This window comes from Neoarius graeffei, chromosome 15, assembly GCF_027579695.1.
Source record: "Neoarius graeffei isolate fNeoGra1 chromosome 15, fNeoGra1.pri, whole genome shotgun sequence".
Classification (NCBI taxonomy): Eukaryota; Metazoa; Chordata; class Actinopteri; order Siluriformes; family Ariidae; genus Neoarius; species Neoarius graeffei.
The window spans coordinates 69,292,906-69,313,010 of record NC_083583.1 but is presented as its reverse complement, the minus strand read 5'-3'; the positions used below and the strand labels follow the sequence as shown (position 1 = coordinate 69,313,010).

General features: G+C 41.0%; 1 protein-coding gene across 2 annotated transcripts in view; it reads left to right on the top strand.

The window, feature by feature from the left end:
• vps13c (vacuolar protein sorting 13 homolog C) overlaps positions 1-20,105 on the top strand; it is a 353,158-nt gene that overhangs the window by 210,265 nt on the left and 122,788 nt on the right. For both annotated transcript variants that reach the window (XM_060941799.1, XM_060941800.1), the window contains exons 57-64: positions 1,431-1,552; positions 8,396-8,693; positions 8,910-9,299; positions 9,667-9,771; positions 9,865-10,029; positions 10,166-10,291; positions 10,503-10,636; positions 11,003-11,129. In XM_060941799.1, the coding sequence (XP_060797782.1) occupies positions 1,431-1,552; positions 8,396-8,693; positions 8,910-9,299; positions 9,667-9,771; positions 9,865-10,029; positions 10,166-10,291; positions 10,503-10,636; positions 11,003-11,129 (1,467 nt within the window). The remainder of the gene's footprint in view (positions 1-1,430; positions 1,553-8,395; positions 8,694-8,909; positions 9,300-9,666; positions 9,772-9,864; positions 10,030-10,165; positions 10,292-10,502; positions 10,637-11,002; positions 11,130-20,105) is intronic.

Below are 20,105 nucleotides of genomic sequence, written 5' to 3'. Positions count from 1 at the left end.
ACGCGGAAGGCGGCGTCTTTAATGGTCCGGAATAAATTGAATGATACACGTTGATGGATTAATTTCTTCTACGCCCTTTTTGAGGAATGTATTGTAGGACTTAAACCCACATCTGAAGAGGTGAGATCGCTCCTTTTTTTCCCTATTTTTGCTGGCGGGATTGCAGAGTCTCTCTCTCACTTTGCACCATTACACAATAAATATTCACAGTGAAAATATTTTGTAAGCGCGTTTCATGAACCAAGTTATAGGATTTGTTGACAACTCGCATCGAGTTCGTTACACTTCTACCCGGCGTGAAGCACTCATAGTCATGTGGTTGTGACGTCATCATAAACAAATCCGTTCTACTCATCCAGACGACTTCACAACGGCAACGTTGCCAGATCTTTCCACTCTGGAACCCGTTCTCAAAAAGATTGCGTTTTGGGCACCCAAAACGCCGGTGCCGTGTGGACACCAGGCCTAAACGATAAGCAATTGTATCGGAGTCACCTGAATCCGTTGCCGTGTGGACAGGGCCTAAGACATCATTTATCAGCCACCTACCATGCAGTCCTTGGCACACTTCCCAGACAACTGAATGCACACCAAAACCCAGCTGTTTTCAGTGACTCACAAGAGGACAGAGAGAATCAGCATTCCATTGATCACCTTAACGGGCAATCCATTGATCACCCAAATGACTCTCGAGGCCATTCACATCCAGCCCCCATTGACCCACACCAACAGGATGACTCAACGACACCTTAGATGAGCTTTTCATCCATGAGAGGATAAATACCTGATACTCCCTACTAGTCAGACAGAACTGAAGAAGCCTTTCGGATGAGAGGTGAAACGTCTTCAAGAATCTTCAAGTAAGTCCAGTTGCTCTCTTTTACCACCCACAACCCAAAGAATCCTTTTCTTAAAAATGTCATTGACATTTGGTATTGTGTACACCAGCATATTGGAAAAATTCCTGCTTTATCTCGTTTTTCTCCTATATGGGGAAACAATGATTTTACACCAGGTAGAAATGATGGTGGTTTCAAGCTTTGGGCAACCAAAGGTGTGCAGTGTATAGGGAACCTATACAGAAATGGTTGTTTTGTTGTATAGTACATTTATACATTATTGCTATTGCTGTGGTCAGTGTTTATTTGTATGTTTTTCTTAAATCTAAAAACTTAAAATATTTATTAAAAAAAAGTAGCGCGACTGATGAGTAGTGAATGAATGCCAGCTGACATCAATAAGCCGGTGCCGGGGGTGCTGCGCTTTTTGGGAGTTGTACTTCTGAGTGTCCATGTTTGGCTCGTGCTGTCATTCTCAAAGGCTTTACTGACAGTCATTTGAATACCAGAATTAATCAAATCAACTCTCGATGTTAAATAACATTCTGATAATAAGGTTGCTTGTGTCCTATTTTTTTTCATCTTTTATAGATTCAGAATCATTTCTCAGTGCCTTTTGCCATTTTGAAGTACTCGCCTGATCTGGGAGGGCTGGTGAATGTTGGAGTTGCTGAACCAGAGAAAGAGTTTCATGTCACGCTGGACTCTTACAGGTCTGCATGGAAATAAATGCTTATTGTGAGATTTTTGCTTCTCCATTGTGCATTGAAATTAGACATGGCACTGAGCCAGTACTCAGGATAAGTATTTGACCAATACCAGTGAAAAATGGTGGATTGGATATGAGAGAAAAAAGAATGAATTGGATCTGATGCTAGAATAAAGGGAAAAGATTAGAACTGGGTTTGGAAACACTTTTTTGGTACTAGAAATGTTTGTATATAAAGGCTTGATTATATTGTTTTTAGGATTAGATTTTTATTTATAGTTGTATATACTTATATTTGCAATGTAATAAGTCATTTTTGTGTAAAAGCTGAGGCTTTGTGTAAGACGTGTTATGCAGTGCTTAATTTGTGAAGTGGGAGGTCCCGGAACGCAGGAGGTGGGTGGGTCCAGCGACTCAAAAAAAAAAAAGGCGGGGGGTGGTTTACTATAACTTTACGCACACACGCCTACTGTGTGTGTAAAAAAAAAAAATAATAATAATAATAATATCAGACATTATGATCTTAGAAAACGCTTTAGTGACGAAGTTAGACAGTAATATGTCGTGATATTATGTTATAAAATATTATTTTTTATTAGGCTATATATTAAATTCTATATTAAATTTATCTTCTAAAATAACAGACTGTACTCATATCACAACCAGTTTATTTCACCATTGGAGATCAGATCACACAAGACATGAGTTAAATGACTCATTTTAAGGATTTAAGTAGGGTATTTAAAAGCATTGCCAGCGGGACTTCGTAGCTCAGGTGGATAAGGCGCCATACCATAAATCCGGGGACCCGGGTTTGATTCCGACCTGCGGTCATTTTCCGAGCCCTCCCTGTTTTTCTCCTGCTCATTTCCTGTCTCTACACTGTCCTATCCAATAAAGGTGGAAAAAGCCCAAAAACGAGAATAATTTAAAAGCAGTGCCAGCAAACATAAGTGCAAGCAATTCAAGTAATAGTTAAGAAATAAAGGGTTTACAAAACAAGTTGGAGAATTCATTTTAAAAATTTTAGTAAGCTTTCTTGGTTTTTTTGCCATTTTTTCCACAGCGCAAGCTAACGGCTACAAAAAACCCGGTGTTCTATTGAGCGGAAGTATACACCCCATGTCCCTCCCTCTTCCCCTTTCGCATAGATTTTGTGGATGTCATAGGAGAGAAATCAACAACAGATATCAAAACCAAACACTAAACAAATTTTTATTTACTTATTTATTTAATTTATTGTTTGATTTTTTTTTTTCCCTTTGTGATGGTCACGGAGGTGATCTGATCCATTTAAATAGCTGCCGGAACACTGAATGAAGTGAAAATAGCTGCCGGATCCGACGACGGAGGTTCCGGATCTTGTTCCGTCATGTTCCGGCTCAAATTAAGCCCTGGTGTTATGTATTTTTCCTGTATTTTTCAGTGTTTTTGTTAAAAACTGTTTTAAAGCTTAGGATTTTTAAGAAAATAAAATATATAGGGGGTGGCACAGTGATGTAGTGGTTAGCACTGTTGCCTCACAGCAAGAAGGTTTTGGGTTCAAGCCCAGTGGCCGACGAGGGCCTTTCTGTGTGGCGTTTGCATGTTTTCCCTGCGTCCGCGTGAGTTTCCTCCGGGTGCTCTGGTTTCCCCCACAGTCCAAAGACATGCAGGTTAGGCTAATTGGTGGATCTAAATTGACCGTAGGTGTGAGTGTGGGTGTGAATGGTTGTTTGTCTCCATGTGTCAGCCCTGCGATGATCTGGTGATTTGTCCAGGGTGTACCCCGCCTCTCGCCCATAGTCAGCTGGGATAGGCTCCAGCTTGCCTGTGACCCTGCAAAGGATAAGCGGTTATGGATGGATGGAAAATATATAGGTTATATATATTTTATAGGTTATAAAATATATAGATTTCAGATGATGGTGTTTTAGTATCCATATTGCAAAATTAAGTATTATTGTACCATCTCTAATATAGCTCTAATAAAATATTGAGTTGGGGCAGTGCTAGAGATTTTCTTTTGCTGGTGTTATGGGGTTGCTTGACTTTTCAGTGAGAGTGCTCTGAAATTTAGGGTTTCCCATTAATGTGCTGGTCACCACAGTTTAATTGCCACTAACATGGACGTTATGTTTTCGGTTTGTTTGCCTGACTTTAAGCAGGATTACACAAAAACTACCAGTCCAATTTTCATGAAACTTGCTGAAAAATTGGCATGGGCCAAGGAAGAAGCCATTCAATTTTGGAGCAGCTCTGACTCACAGGGAGGCTCGAGGAATCACTTTCGCTTACGTTGAGGCATTTGGCCTTGGCGGACATGTGCGCTCTCTGAGTGCCCTTCTAATTTCTATTGCAACACCCCCAACATACATACACACATGCACAGACGCAGTACCCACTCCGCCTACATAACCAGACCTTTGAATATAAAATTTCACACAATTAAGCCACGGCCAGGGCTTGCACACAAGCAGAAAGACACAGAGGTTTGTGCACATTTCAGCCTCAGATTCTGATATCACAAACTCATGCTGTCAGTTACTATCACGTCTACTCATGAATCAGCAGTATTCTGCTCCATAGACCTAATGTTATATGAATGAATGTCATATGGAGAAAACTATAGGGAGTCAAAATTTGTGCCTCAACCATCAAATGAATCAAATTTGTAATTGGCAACAGAGGAAAAAAATGCACTTACCATTGGATATCTTCATAACAAAACAATGTGTCTGTTGACTGAGTCTCTACACGTAGACGTTTATGAAGAAAAAAATTATCCATTGTGATATTGCTATTGTAAGATAAATAAATTGTGCTCTGGATAACAGGACATGAAAGTAAGGTTCAGTGCATCCTGTGCATCACAAAAAAAAAAAAAAAGAGTGCAACAGAGTGATGATGCCACTTGGTCACCAGCTTAATGCAAGCAAGGGATATGCAAACAAGCATTATTTACTTAAATTTATTTTAAGTCTGTTTCTGTATTTTTGCTCACCTGCAGTAAAAATTAGATGGTCTGCCTGAAAGGTGCCATGTTCTAAGTTTTTTAACACAGGACAAAAATAGAAAATGAAAGCTGGGATTCTGATCTGTCGTCTCATATTAATATTTTGATTTCAGACCCAAATGTTTTCAGCCATTATCTGTAACCGCTTATCCTGTGCAGGGTTGCAGGCAAGCTGTAGCCTATCCCAGCTGACTATGGGTGAGAGGCAGGGTACACGCTGGACAAGTCACCAGGTCATCGCAGGGCTGACACATAGAGACAAACAACCATTCACACTCACGGTCAATTTAGAGCCACCATTTAGCCTAACCTGCATGTCTTTGGACTGTGGGAGGAAACCCACACAAACACGGGGACAACATGCAAACTCCACACAGAAAGGCCCCCGTTAGCCACTGAGCTTGAACCCAGAACCTTCTTGCTGTGAGGTGACAGTGCTAACCACTACACCACTGTGCCACCTCAAATGTTTTCAGTGTATAGTAAAAATAAAATAATTGGCTTTGTTGTTATAATAGCTTTGGAGGGGACTGTATAACTTACAAGGCTGTGCAACTTGTCAAACAAAGTTCTATTATTACCTCTCCCGCCACGGACTAAGTGGGGCGAGGTATTGTTTTCGGTCGGGTTTCTTTGTTTTTTTGTAAACGATATTACAGGAAAACGGCTGGATCGATCTTCATGAAACTTTCAGGATAGATGGGCATTGGTCTCAAATAGAACCTCCAACATTTTGAGGGTCATCCAATCAAGGTCACCAAAAAGGTCAAAATTGTTTTTGTTGTGGCTACTGCCTCATATACAGGCACTAGCCACTATGTCATCATGCTGTAAGAATGTAACGATTGCACACTGCACATACACGTGTTCTGATTAAAATGGCTGGTGAGTGTATACAATTCGGTTCACCATTCGAAATAAATGGACTAGACTAAAGAAATCACTTTCAGACATGTTTATGCTTATTACAGAGGGAAAGTGCATTCCACTGAGCTCTAGCGCTGGGCCATTTCTGGGAAAAAAAGAGTTTCGGTCATCCAAGTTCCAAGATTATTTATTTGTATAGCGCTTTTAACAATAAACATTGTTAAATGTTTATTTACACATGCTGTCGCTGTCATGGCGACAGCATGTGTATGTCAGCCTCAGTTCGGAGGTTTCAGTTTCGAAAACTGTATGAGGTAAGAGTAGAATAATATAAAGTACAGACACTTGGTATATTTTACTTCTGTGATTTTTAAATTGTTAATTTTTGGATTACGCTTCATTTCTGTGGCTACTGCCTCACAGAGTAAATCTATATATGCTATATTTACTGTATGGACATGGTATCAGAAAACAATTTTAGTGGAGCTCCTGAGCAGAGCCCCATAGGCATAGAGTGTGGATACATAAAGAAACCCATAGAGTTGTTTTCTGATGCTTTTGGTCCTGTGCATGCATGCCTGCCACCATAGGAAAATAGAGATCTTGCATGTGACGTCACAGCCGATCCAGATTGTGACAGACGTCATCTTGTAGGTCAAACGCCATATTCCGCCTTCTACTTCTACTTCTGGTTCTACTTCTGCTTTTACTTCTACCTTTTCTTCTGGAAAACCCTACTATATACAATTCTATTACAACGGCTGTGGCTACAAGCTCTCCCTACCTGTGCACGGTTTTTATGTTTTTTGTGTGTATTTTTGCGTGTTGTTCGTCTGTACCGGACTTCAATATCCACTACAACCGTATGGACTTACTGGACATTGGTTTCCAGCAGAAAATGACGGTTTGTAGCGATTTCCATCGCATGCACAACATTCCGGACGAGAAAAAAAAAAAACACATTCCGGACGAGACCAGATTGCGAGACCAGCGGGGTCTCCGTGGATTGTTATCGGAAGCAAAGCGAAGGAGGCGGCACCGGGAGCCGAAGCAAAAGCGAGGCTACAGGCAGAGCCGGCCTGTTGACTAAGCTCAGAAAACAGCCACTCAAATCTCCACTGCCAAGCCTCTACCTCTCCAACGCCAGATCCATGTAAACAATACGGATGATTTGGAATTACCTTATTCTATAATCGGCTGGTCAGTGCTATACTCAATACTTAAGTGACTTATCCATCCAGTGAGGATCATTTTCTTGTTTACAAGATGCTACATCTGAGTCGCTGACAAATCCTGAATTTCTGTAAAGATAACTGTCCAGAGATTTATAAGCACGCAGTGCTTCACCAATGAACAGCGAGGGAAAGTTGATGAGGTAATCATACACGTCCGGGTATTCCACTGGCAGTTCAAAATCCGGTCGTGAAAACTCCGTCCGGAAAGCCATAAGGGTCACAAATCTGTAGGTCGTTTATTTTAGACATATATCTAGTTATCTGTTCATTAGAAAAATGAGCCGTGTAGTCCGTCGGTTGAAATTGATCCATTCTGTACACGAGTGCAGCAGTATTCAGCGGTGTTTTTGACCGACACGATGGCGGTTGTGTACTTTCCGGTCACGTGACTGCAAGATCTCTATAGTGAGTAACCCCATCGAGTTGTTTTCTGATGGTTTCAGTCCTGTGCCTGCCACCACAGGAAACCCAACAGCTGAGTAGTGAGTAACCCATCGAGTTGTTTTCTGATGGTTTCGGTCCTGTGCGTGCATGCCTGCCACCACAGGAAATCCAGCAACTAGTGAAGTGAGTAGTGAAGTAGAGTAGTCATCGGGACAGTATAGTAGTGAGTAACTTGTCGCTGTTGTCGCCCAACGTTTTGTACAAAGAAATAAAACAAAAGAGGCTGGCTATGATATAAGAAAATTCTACAACCCGGAAACAGATGGGAGCTCCGCTTTTAGGCAGTGCCTAAAGCTATATATTATTTATAATCAGTAGCCACATGTACCCATAGGGTACCTATTTTTTTTCGTGATATGTTCCTTCATATTCATCACATAGTGGGCAAGGTTTGTTTTACCTGGCAGCACTTGTTGGTTACTGCAGCTATTTTTTGTCCAGGGAACTTAAGTACAATAAGTAAGTAAAGTTATTTATAAAGCACTTTTTGCATGTAGAAGAGGAGTCACACAATACAAGACACGAGAAAACAGAAACACAAAATACAAGAAACAGTAGATGTAGACAGTATATAAAATCCACGAAGCATAATACAGAGAAGTACAACAAAACATAAGACAAAAATGTAACAGTTACCCACAATGCCATATTGAACAAATGTGTTTTCAGTAGTTTCAGATAAAGAGCATTCCACAACCTCGGGGCAATGGACTTGAAGGCCCAATTGCCCTGGGTTTTTAGACAGGTACAGGGAACAAGAAGTACGTTTAAGTTGTTTAATCTTAGGGTGCGAACATTACTCATAACACCAACAGCTTAGGTTTACTGAGAACAGAATGAGCAACAGGGGTGGCACGGTGGTTAGCGCTGTTGCCTCACAGCAAGAAGGTCCTGGGTTCGAGCCCCGGGGCCGGCGAGGGCCTTTCTGTGTGGAGTTTGCATGTTCTCCCCGTGTCCGCGTGGGTTTCCTCCGGGTGCTCCGGTTTCCCCCACAGTCCAAAGACATGCAGGTTAGGTTAACTGGTGACTCTAAATTGACCGTAGGTGTGAATGTGAGTGTGAATGGTTGTCTGTGTCTATGTGTCAGCCCTGTGATGACCTGGCGACTTGTCCAGGGTGTACCCCGCCTTTCGCCCATAGTCAGCTGGGATGGGCTCCAGCTTGCCTGCGACCCTGTAGAAGGATGGAGTGGCTAGAGATAATGAGATGAGAATGAGCAACACAAGTCAGTCTAAGATAAAGCCTATAGATTATTTAGTTATATTAAATGGCCTAATTATATCTACTTATGTGTATTCTGGTACAGATGTCACTTGTTCTTGATGCCTGTTGGACCTTTTGAGGGCCAGTATCATGAGTCAACAACATACATTCCATGGAAGGAGCAGGTTCATGTGAGTTCAGAGGTGCGTTCCATGCTGCAGTGTCCAGCGAAGGACAGCAGCTTACAGCCAGTTGTCATCAAGACACTGGCAGTGCCAGACAACCTGTGTCACATTGACAGCCACAGTGAGGAAGAATGGGACCCTGCCTACATTATCCACCTGCACCCAGCTGTTTCTCTTCGAAACCTGCTTCCATACTCCATCCACTACCTAATGGAGGTACAGAGCATTAACAGTCCAAGATATTAAATTAACAGTATCTTACATTACTCATAACACCAACAGCCATAACTGTATGCCAGCACCCTGGTATACGACAACTAGAAAGCCCTTTTATAAAACATCAAAATGCACCCATTTATAAAACATTAACTCGCCTGTTTTTTCTTTACTCATTCTCATTGTTTTGTTTTTATTACTTCCTCTCTGTCCCAGGGTTCAGCTGAATTTGAAGAGCTGCTAGAAGGCAGTACAGCTGATCTGCTGAACGTGAGCATCGTGGGTGAAATCATGGAGGTAGTGCTTGTGAAGTATCAGGGCCGCAACTGGAACAGCCATGTCAAGATCATTCCAGACATGCCGGAGTTATTCCCTGTCTGCTTTACTAGTGACACCAGTGAGAACCTCACTTTAGACTTATATGCACACAAGAGCTACATGGCTGGACGGCTCATAATTTCCATCTTCAGCCCATACTGGATCATTAACAAGACAGGCCGTGTGCTGCAATACCGGGCTGAAGACATCCATGTCAAACATCCTTCTGATTTCCGAGATGTGATCCTGTTCTCATTCAAGAAGAAAAACATTTTCAGCAAGAACAAAGTGAGTGTAAAAAAGCCCAAAGAATTTTGTAGCTTGCGATCAAACAGTTAATACCTGTTGAGCTTAAATTTTAACTATGCTGAAAAAAAAATCTGTAAATAAATTTTGATTTGCAGTTCTCAACAAGATTCCTGTCGTGATAATTTGAGTGCTTCCCCATCCCCCTTCCCCAACATCCTTAAGTTATTTGAATGTTTCAGATGAAAAAGTTATTTAAATATTTTCCTTCTCCAAAATTTGAGGTTTAAAGATAAAGCAAGGGATAATAAACATTTCCTCTTAAAATACAAATGTATTTGAAAGATACGATAAATAATGTGATTGCTTTTGCTGAGGATTCCCCCCCCCCCCACTATTTGTTACATAGCTGCAGATTTGCGTGTCCACCAGCTCCTGGTCAGATGGCTTTTCTCTGGATACAGTGGGCAGTTATGGGTGTGTCCGTTGCCAAGATAAAAACATGGATTTCTTGGTAAGAGTTTTGGGCTGGATGTGCAAATGTAAGAGTGTACATGTAGCCTCATGCTTTTTAAAAAAAAATAATTTATTTATTTATTTATTTTAGGTGGAAATCAGTATAAAATTAAGTAGCTTTAACCTGACACGGATTGTGACTATTAGCCCTTTCTACACTCTGGTGAATAAATCCTCCTTGGAGCTAGAAGTAGGGGAGGTGCAAAAAGACAACAGTAATGTCCGCAACAAGTGGCACTATATCTCCTCCAAAGAGGTTTGAAAACTTTTAAATGTGATCTTTGCAATTGTATCCTCTCTTCAAATGAACATGTGGCTTTATGAAGTATTCATGCTTGGTGGTAAGAAAATAGCACCTCAACTCAGCATGTGTATGTGTGTATTTTCTGCAGTGTTTGCCTCTGTGGCCAGAGTCTAGCACAGAGAAACTGTGTGTACGAGTTGTAGGTTCTGAATTGGCCTCCAAATCCTTCTTCTTTAGCATACAAGATAATGGAACTCTGCTTTGCATGGAGCAGGTAAGCATATTTGTGTAGTGTGTGGGTTTACACTGCATTACTGACCTATCCGTAATCATTAGATATGAACATATAAAACTCAGATGTAGACCCATACATATACCATGTGTTGCCACCTTCACTGCATGGTCAGACCAAAAGTTTCACTCTCAGTACAGAAAGCTATAGAGAGCTAAACCCAGAGACCAAAATGACTTGTTTTTTCCTTCAGTATGGAGGCATCATAGTGGATGTAAACATCTCACATCACTCCACTGTCATCAGCTTCACTGACTACTACGATGGAGCAGCTCCTGCTCTGCTGGTGAACCATACTCCTGGGGTTACCGTCGCAGTCAGACAGAGGTTAGCACCCGTCACTGTGTCTATAACAACTTAATGGGAACACAAAATAAATTAAACTCTTCTAATGCCATTTTGGCATACATTTGCCTTTGTGTGATTATGCAGGATCTCAGTATTTTTTAATAGTCATCTTTCTGCTCCCCAACTAACATGTAATGAGTCCCTTACATTGGTCCCCTGCTGCATTGCTACATGGGTTTGTTCAGCTCTGCCTTCTTCTTTTCCATTTTAAGTATTATGGTGCTCTCTCTCTCTATCTCTTTTTCTCTATCACTCCTTTATTTATTTATTTATTTATTTATAAAGAAATAATCACTTGTTCTTTATTTTGGCTGTGTACACATGTGCTGCCTTGTTTTGCTATAGTGGCTGTGAGGCATCCTGTGAACTAAAGCCAGGTGAGGTTCAGCTTTTTGTGTGGGACAACCCTGCGGGGGTGCGGAAGTTGTGCTGGACATGTCAGGACCACAGCGAAGAGCTAGACCTGATCAAGGTAAGAGAAAAATATTCAGGCCTGTGAAATTACTCTCACATATTTAGTTTTATAAGACTGATTGAGTTACATATTACAATAGTCTTAAAAGAAACAAAATAATTATTTTAATAGTAGTGAGGGTTATACATTTGTATATGTAGTTATAGCCTTCATACCATATAACAATTTAAATAAAAGGATTTGGGAACATAGTATGCCTATATTTATTTACCATCCTGGCATCATAACCTAATGCAGGGCTTTTCAAAGTGTGGGGCGCGCTTCCCCTAGGGGGCGCCAGAGTTCTTCGGGGGGGCGCAACGTGAGGAAAAATAAACCAGAATAAGTTACTATTGCGGACATTTAGCGAACTTCAGCTAGCTTTTGCCAGAGACAAAATGGATCGATTTTTAGTACCTAAAGCTACAGTGAGTGAGGAGACAGAGTCTGGGCCAAACAAAAAAAAAAAGAAGGAAGTATGACCACGATTATTTAAAGTTTGGGTTTTCATGGACTGGATCTGAAGATGCTCCACTGCCACAGTGTGTTGTCTGCCAAGAGGTGCTAGCTAATGATGCTACGAGATGTTTAAAACGTGTAAAACAAGATTTTTTTTTTTTAAAAGCACAAATGTTTAAAATGTGTAAAAAAGAGGTTTTAAAAAAGCACAGATGTTTAAAATGTGTCAAACAAGATGTTTTTAAAAAAGCACATGTTTAAAATGTGTAAAAAAAAGATGTTTTAAAAAAGCACAAATGTTTAAAATGTGTAAAAAAAGGGGTTTTAAAAAAGCACAGATGTTTAAAATGTGTAAAAAAATGTTTTAAAAAAGCACAAATGTTTAAAATGTGTAAAAAAGAGGTTTTAAAAAAGCACAGATGTTTAAAATGTGTAAAATAAAAAATAAAAATGTGTACAACAACCTTTTTTTTTTAAATACGAATGGAACATTTAAGTATAGCAACAACAAAAATTGTAAGGGGGGGGCTGTTGTTTTATTTGCTCTCTGAGGGGGGGGGCTGACTCTCCCACACTTTGAAAACCCCTGTCCTAATGCACAAATTCAGTATAGGGAATCAGTTTATATCCTGTTACAGAGGCACTGAGATTTTTAGTCTGATATGCATGGATATGCAATGCATGTGCATACTGCATACAAAATAATAGTTTTGGACTTCAGAAAAATTTTATTTATTTTATTGCTTGGAAGACTTATGGAGATCAATGTGAAGACCTACCGTAGGTATTCATGATTTCAAAAGATTTTTATTCCCATGCCCCAAACAAGAACAAGATCACAGCAAATTGAAATGTCTGAAATAGTTTTTCTTCAATAGTCTCCTTCCTGTTTGTCTTACAGAAATGTTACTTACTAGCTCATATTCAGGAACATAAGGCCCATTTTTCTGATTATCTACAATTTTTGTCATTACTCCAACCAGTGTTGTAGTCGAGTCATTAAACCTCGTTTTTGAGTCCCCAGTGTTCAAGTCAAAGTCGTTAAGGAAAATTTTGAGTCGAGTCCACTATTGAGCTGAGTCGAGTCCAACACAAATGACACAGTTGTCACTCACTCACTCTCTCTCTCTCTCTCTCTCTAAAACACATTTATGTGAAACCATCTCTGCTGCTGTGTTGGACTAACGTTACTGCTTGACTGCTCCATTTTAGTTAATAGGCTACAGATAAAAAGCTTGTTCATTGCTCAGCAAGCCCCGCTATCAACAGGGCAAATAACATGAGAGAGGGTTAACACTAGCTAGTTCATCACTCAGCAAGCAAGCCCTGCTATCAACAGAGCAATGAACGTCTGTGTCTTTTCCACTACAAACGCGGCTGAGCCGTGCCGTGCCGAGTCGAGCTGAGTCGGGCTGAGCGGGGCTGTTGGAGTTGCATTTCGACTACAACCGCGCTGAACCGTGCTGGCTGGAAGTGGGTGGACACATTGGGTGGAGTTAGCGAAAGTGGGTGGACGTCATGTGATGTCGTTAAGCAGCGCAAACAGTGACATCAGTGACAGTGGCGGAACAAGTCAGAGCCGGGCCGGGGGCGGGGCAAATGACCGGACCCTTTATTAAAGCTTATCATAACATCATTTTAGGCTACAAAATGTCCGCAACTGCGGTGTTTACCAATTTCAACACTACCGGGTGCAACTATGTTATTTAGTACATCAAGTCCTTCAAACGAACATGTAACTCAGAAACAAAAAACATTAGGATACTGTACATGGCTCATAATAAAACAGCAATAGCCTATACTGCGCACATTATTTGAAGGGCATACGAATGAGCGCTCAGAGGTTGCAGCAGTGACAGGAAGAGTCAGAAATAAAAGGAGGGCGGTGCAAACCTCACTGAATGCACTGTGTTTACCAATTTCAACACTACGGGGTGCAACTATGTTATTTTGTACATTAAGTCCTTCAAACGAGCATGTAACTCAGAAACAAAAAAACATTCGGCGACATACTGTACATGGCTCATAATAAAACATCAATAGCCTACTGCGCGCATTATTTGAAGGGCATACGACGAGCCTTGCGCTCCGCGAACTCGTCCACGATGCTCTGTATGTCACTGATTCAGTGAGCTTTTAAGCGGTAGTCTCACGACCCGAATAGTAAACAATAAACATGGAGGACATGGAGTCGTTAGTGTTGCTGGTCTTGGTGCTGTGGCTTGACAACGCCAACAGATACTGGCAAGAGTGTATAGATGAGGCGAGGCGCATAAGGCTTCAGAAATTCTCGTAATTCGTAATTATTCTTCTTCCGGGTTTGCGGTGTTTACAGATCCCAGCGCGCTCGCGGGGCGTGTGTGGGCATGTGAGGACACTCCTCCTCACCAATCAGTGCACAGGGGAGTGTCTGCTCACGCCCCCAGACTCAGTCAGCACGGTTTGGCTCGCTTCAGCCCTACCCCAAAACGGTGCGAGTTTTAGGGGCTAAGCAGGGCTGAAACGAGCTGAGTCGTGCTGGTTTTTGGTAGTCGAAACGCGAGCCGTGTCGGGCTGAAGTGAGCTGAAGCGAGCTGAAGTGAGCTGAAAAAGGGTAGTGGAAAAGGGCCAATAGTGTGTCACTTACTTCTCTGGGTGTAGTCTTGCCAAATGACGATTGAAGTTCGCAATTGTCCTTGTCATCTCCTCAATAGTTCTTCTACATATGGAACACATAGCAGTGCATTTTTTTTCCCACTGCATGAAAAGTCCGTATAAGCAAAGCGGACAATCCTAGAGGCATTCTCTCCAGGCATTTTAGTGCTAACGTTAGTTTGTTCCTGAATATTTATGAACAGGTGAATGTGCATTCCCTTGCATGAAATTAGTATAAAAATTAATGTAGATATTGGATATCTTATTCCAAATTCTTATGGCATGTTACGAAAAAAAAAATCAGAGTCCTGGACTCAAATACAACAAGCCTGGCTCCAACTAACTGTCTGTCTGTCTGTCTGTCTGTCTGTCTGTCTGTCTGTCCATACTTCCATCTGAGACTGTTCTTGTGATCTTTCAAGAACAAGTGGTTGAAGGTCAAACTTGTAGAAGATTTTTTTGAGCTTAAGAAGTATTTGCAAAAGCAATTAAAGATGAAAATAAAGTATAAGCTGTAGGTGCAGTTGGTCTTAAGTGATCAATCTCATTAAATCAGTCTCATTAAATCATTAAATCAGTCTCATTAATTAATCTCATTAAATCAGTCTCATTGAATCAGTCTCATTAATTAATACCATTAATTTTGGTGCTTAATAATAAATTACCAAACAGCTAAATTATGGTATATTCCAAATTATTATGATCACTTACCATATTACACAACTCATATGCACCTTGGAATTCTTTGAGATCGGATGGCTTCAAAAATATTGGTACAACAAATAAACACACAGTTTCAATAATAATTGAATTTATTATAACAAAGATAAAAATGAATAATAGCAGTTGGAATCATTATATACAAATATGATACGGTCATATACTTGAGCGTGTGTGTGTGTGTGTGTGGTAAAAAATTAAATATTAGCAATTGAAATACATTCAAATATGATATGGTCATATACTTGATGAGCGTGTGTTTGTGTGTGGGGGAGGTGACCATGTGTTTCTAAGTAGAACAAAAGAGTTAGCTTTGGTTGCTAGCTAAGATGTGTTTGTGTGTGGAGGAGGGGTCACCACGTGTTCCTAAGTAAAACAAAGAATTAGCCGGTAGCTAACCCACTAGCTCATAACATTACTAAATCCACTGAAATCTTGATGAGGTCAAAATATGTGTAAGAATGAAATTAAAAGTGTTAGGAAGGAATAGAGAGCATGCAACCTATCTATTAAACAAAACAACTGAGAGAACATAGAACAATGATGGAACACAAAATCAGTGTGCACACTTAAACAGTTCCTGAGTTTAAATTCACACTGCTTCATAAAACTAATTCCTAAGACTAGTTTGCCCAAAAATGCCAATCTTACTTCAGTATCTCGCCTCTACGCAAGATTATGAGAAGATGTTCTGAGACTTTTGGAGCCCACAGGAGCACTTGAGTCGCTTCCGTGGAAAGCAGAGGATTTCTTGGTCCAAACGCTTCGTAGTTTGTGGAGAAGAAGTCTCTGATCAAACAATGTGCACAGTGCTTTCAGTTAGAAGGAATCCGGTCGCTTCTAACTTTTAATTAAACTGCTTGGGCGGCAGTCTTGTAACGTTACTGATAATAGACAAACAAACTGGCTGTAGCTCAACCGAGAGAGAGAGATAGTGGCCAATGGTAAACAAAAACCGCGCTGAATCGTTTTTCTCGGGAGAAAGACGTCTGTATCTTGGATGCTCTGGTGAGCGGCCTCTTTATCTCTGCAGAACGCGCCGCTTGCAACGAGATTCACAGCGCCAAAGAGGAAGAGAGTGGCGTGCCTTAGTTACTTATGGAATCATGGAGGAAGTGACGTAGGTGATCCCGCCCAGGCGTGACGTAGGTCATCGCGGAAGTAGGCTGATGGGAGTTGTAGTTCTTAGACAGACTGTGTTACCTACAAAGCTTTGACACAATTTGTAAAAAATTTGCTGGCTGCACTTTTAATGGGCTGCAAATTTTAATGGGCTGCATTGCACAGAACATTTTGGGAATAGCTCATAACAGATTGGTCAACAGACAAGGCCAAGTCTTAGCAATGATGTTTCTTCATTGTGATACATCAAGCAAACGCAATTAAATGCCAGTAATATGCTGTGTTAGCTCTTGCATTATATGTGCATAACATTTATTTTTGTTAAAATTGCTTTTTTTATGGTTTGACTAAAGTAACTCAATCAAATTCCCACATAATTAAAACTTAGCCAAACTTGTACTCAGTCAGTCAGTGGAGTTCCTCCGCACCAAACTCATTAAACCATGTCTTTATGGACCTTGTTTTATGCACAGGGGCACTGTCATGCTGGAAGAGGAAGAGGCCTTCCTCAAACTGTTGCCACATAGTTTGAAGCATGCAATCGTCTAAATTGTCTTTCGCATTACTCTTATAATAGCATTCACATTACTCTTCACTGGAGCTAAGGAGCCCAAACCCTGAAAAACAGCCCCAGACCATTACCCCTCCTCCACCAAACTTTAACGATGGCACTATGTATTCTGGTAGGTAGCATTCTCCTGACACCCAGCAAACCTAGATTAATCCACGTTTCCACTTTTCCAGAGCCCAGTGGTAATAAGCTTAGGCTTATGTGCAGCTGCTTGGCCATGGAAACCGATTACAAGAAGCTTTTGACACACACAGTTCTTACACTGATGTTGCTTCTAGAAACAGTTTGGAACTCTATATTTATTGATGTAGTGAGGATAGTCAATTTTTTATGGAATATGTGCAGCCTGGTGCTGCGAGTTTACCACTTTGTGGCTGAGCTATTGTTGCACCTAGAAACTTCCATTTCATAATTTCAATTTCACAAACTGACTTGTTGCATCACATGACAGTAAAGTTTAAAGTTCTCAGGTTCTTCAGTATGACCCATTCTACTGTCAGTGTTTGTCAGTGGAGACTACATGACCAAAATGCTTGATTTTCTGCACCTGTTTGCAGTGAAGGTGGCTGAAACACCTGAATTCAGTAATTAGGAGAGGTGTCCACATATTTTTGGCCATATAGTGGGTTTATGATATTAACTAACATGAAGGAATAAGCCAGAAGGAATATACTTAAAAATTGTATGAATCAGAAATATAGAAAGGGCAGCACTATGGTGATGGTGTTAGCACTGTCACCTAACAGTGCGAAAGTTCTGATTTCAAACTTTGCGGCCAACTGAAGCCTTTCTATGCAGAGTTCTCCTCGAGCTTCTGTGGGTTTCCTCCCACAGTCCAAAGACATACATTTCTGTCTACCTGTTGGAGTTTATAGACAATGTGTCAACCTATGCATTGCTCGCCAGCCTCGTTATACTCACCGAGGCTCACGTCGTAGATTTTGCCAACAGGTTGTAGTATGTGACGGAGCTATCCCCACTATCTGGTCCGTGCTGCCCACTTGACACCCGGCCAGGCGGTGCAGAGGTGGTGGTGTTGACTTTGGCAATCTACTGACTACAAACTCTTGTCCTACAATACCTGCAGACATCTCTGTCAGGTACCAAATCCCAACACACTGGTCACCTTGCTCTTTCCCCGCTAAGGCAAGCGTTTTAAGCGGTGGAGTAAATGCAACAAATCTTTGTCGGCTAAAATTCTGTGGCAATATGTCGTTGGAGCAGGCTGCTCAGCAAATACTGGACATCCCACCAGTCAAATTTTCCTTTATAAATGCTCGGTCCTTATCAAACAAAACCTTCATTTTAAATGATAGTTTTACGTCTCATCAGCTGGACTTTGTATTTGTAACTGAGATTTGGCTTAATGTTGGTGATTTCTCCTCACTTGGTGATCTCTGTCCTCCTCACTGCAGCTTCTTTAATTCCCCAAGGACTACAGGTCATGGAGGTGGCTTAGCCACTGTTTTTAAAAATTGTTTTAAATGCAGAACTATGCCCGTCGATGCCTACTCTTCTTTTGAAGTGCAGCTACTAAAGATTAATGCCACTATCCCTGTTCTATGTGGACTGGTGTACAGACCACCTAAAAACTAACAGTAATTTCATTCAAGAGTTTTCTGATCTGCTATTATTTATGTCCTCTCGCTCTGATAAATTGTTGATTGTAGGGGATTTTAACATTCATATCTGTTGTCCATCAAAACCTATGGTCAAGGAGTTTTTATGCCTTGTGGGTTATTTTGATCTCATTCAATCAGTATCGGCTCCAACACATCAGAAGGCCCATACATTAGATCTTGTGTTATCATCTGGTTTCTCTGTCTCTAACCTTGATATTGTTCATATTGGTGTCTCTGATCATTTTATGGTTGTGTTTGAATCCATATTGTATTGTCCCCTTTCTACCCCCTCCCAGCCCCCCTCCCTCGTCCGATCTATAAACTCAGCCACAACCTCTCAATTCTCCAACACATTCATGCTCACTCACCTGCCTTGTATCTCTGATGCCCTTCCCTCCTGCACTGACAATGAAGTGCTAGTCAGTCTCTTCAACTCATCCTGCTCTGACACTCTGGACTGTGTAGCCCCTTTAAAACTAAAGAGACCCAAGGTAAGCACCCCCTGGCTGAATGATTCCACTTGTGCTCTTAGACAAGCTTGCAGGAGAGCAGAGCACAAATGGAAAAAAGACACACTCCAGGTTTCATCCGAAATTTTAAGAGACTGTTTAAAGCTGTACCAAAGTTCTGTTAGTACAGCTAAGGCAGAATATTTTGCCGAACTAATTAATAAAAATGCCCATAGACCCAAAATGCTGTTCAACATAATTAACTCCATCTTATACCCTGCTGCTGCTCCTGCTACTTCTGCTTCTACTACCGAAACCTGTGAGAAGTTTTTGAATTTCTTTATTGATAAAATTGACAATATAAGATCTCACATTTCACCCCCAGACTCTGATCCCTCAGAGGCTCATCATCCAGTCAGCTTCCTCCAGCCGTTTCAACCAGTGTCGTCTTCCCAGCTGTCTGAGGTGGTCTCACATATGAAACTCACTTATTATCCCCTAGACATGATACCGTCACGTCTCTTCAAGGAAGTTTTTGTCATCTGTCCCCTTATTTTGGCTATTATTAACAGCTCTTTAACAAGTGGAATTGTCCCTTCTGGTTTTAGACATGCAACTGTGCAACCTCTGCTAAAGAAACCTTGTCTAGACCCTAACAACCAAAAAAACTACAGACCTATCTCAAAGCTACCTTTCATCTCTAAGATTTTGGAAAAAGTTGTTTTCTCTCAGGTTTCCTCCTACTTAAACACTTTCAATATCTTTGACAAATTTCAGTCTGGTTTCAGAGCACGGCATAGTACCGAATCCACTCTGTTAAAGGTCTATAACGGCATCCTTCTCTCTGTTGACTCTGGTTCTTGTGCCATTTTAGTCCTGCTTGATCTCAGCGCAGCATTTGATACTGTCGATCATGACATCCTTCTAAAACGCTTGGAGGTTGAAGTTAGTCTACAGGGCCCAGTGCTAACATGGTTTACCGCTTACCTGAGAGACAAAACATTTTCAGTCAAAATGGGAAAATGTTCCTCATCCCCTGCTCTCATCAACTCTGGCATCCCCCAAGGATCTCTTTTATTTAGGGCCTCTTTTATTTTCTCTATACATGCTTCCCATTGGCTCCATCTTTGACAAATATAACATTCTGTATCACTGTTATGCGGATGACACACAGCTTTACCTACCAGTTACACCCGACAGTGCTTGTTCATAAATAACCTTTCTAACTGTCTAGACGATGTCAAATGCTGGATGGCGAGGAACTTCTTACAACTAAATGAGAACAAAACTGATGTCATTATATTTGGCCCTCCTACCTCTGTTTCTAGCCTAAGCAATGTGCTTGGTCCTCTGTCTGCAAATTTGCACAATGAAGTTAGAAATCTTGGTGTGTTCTTGGACACTTCTTTGAATTTTA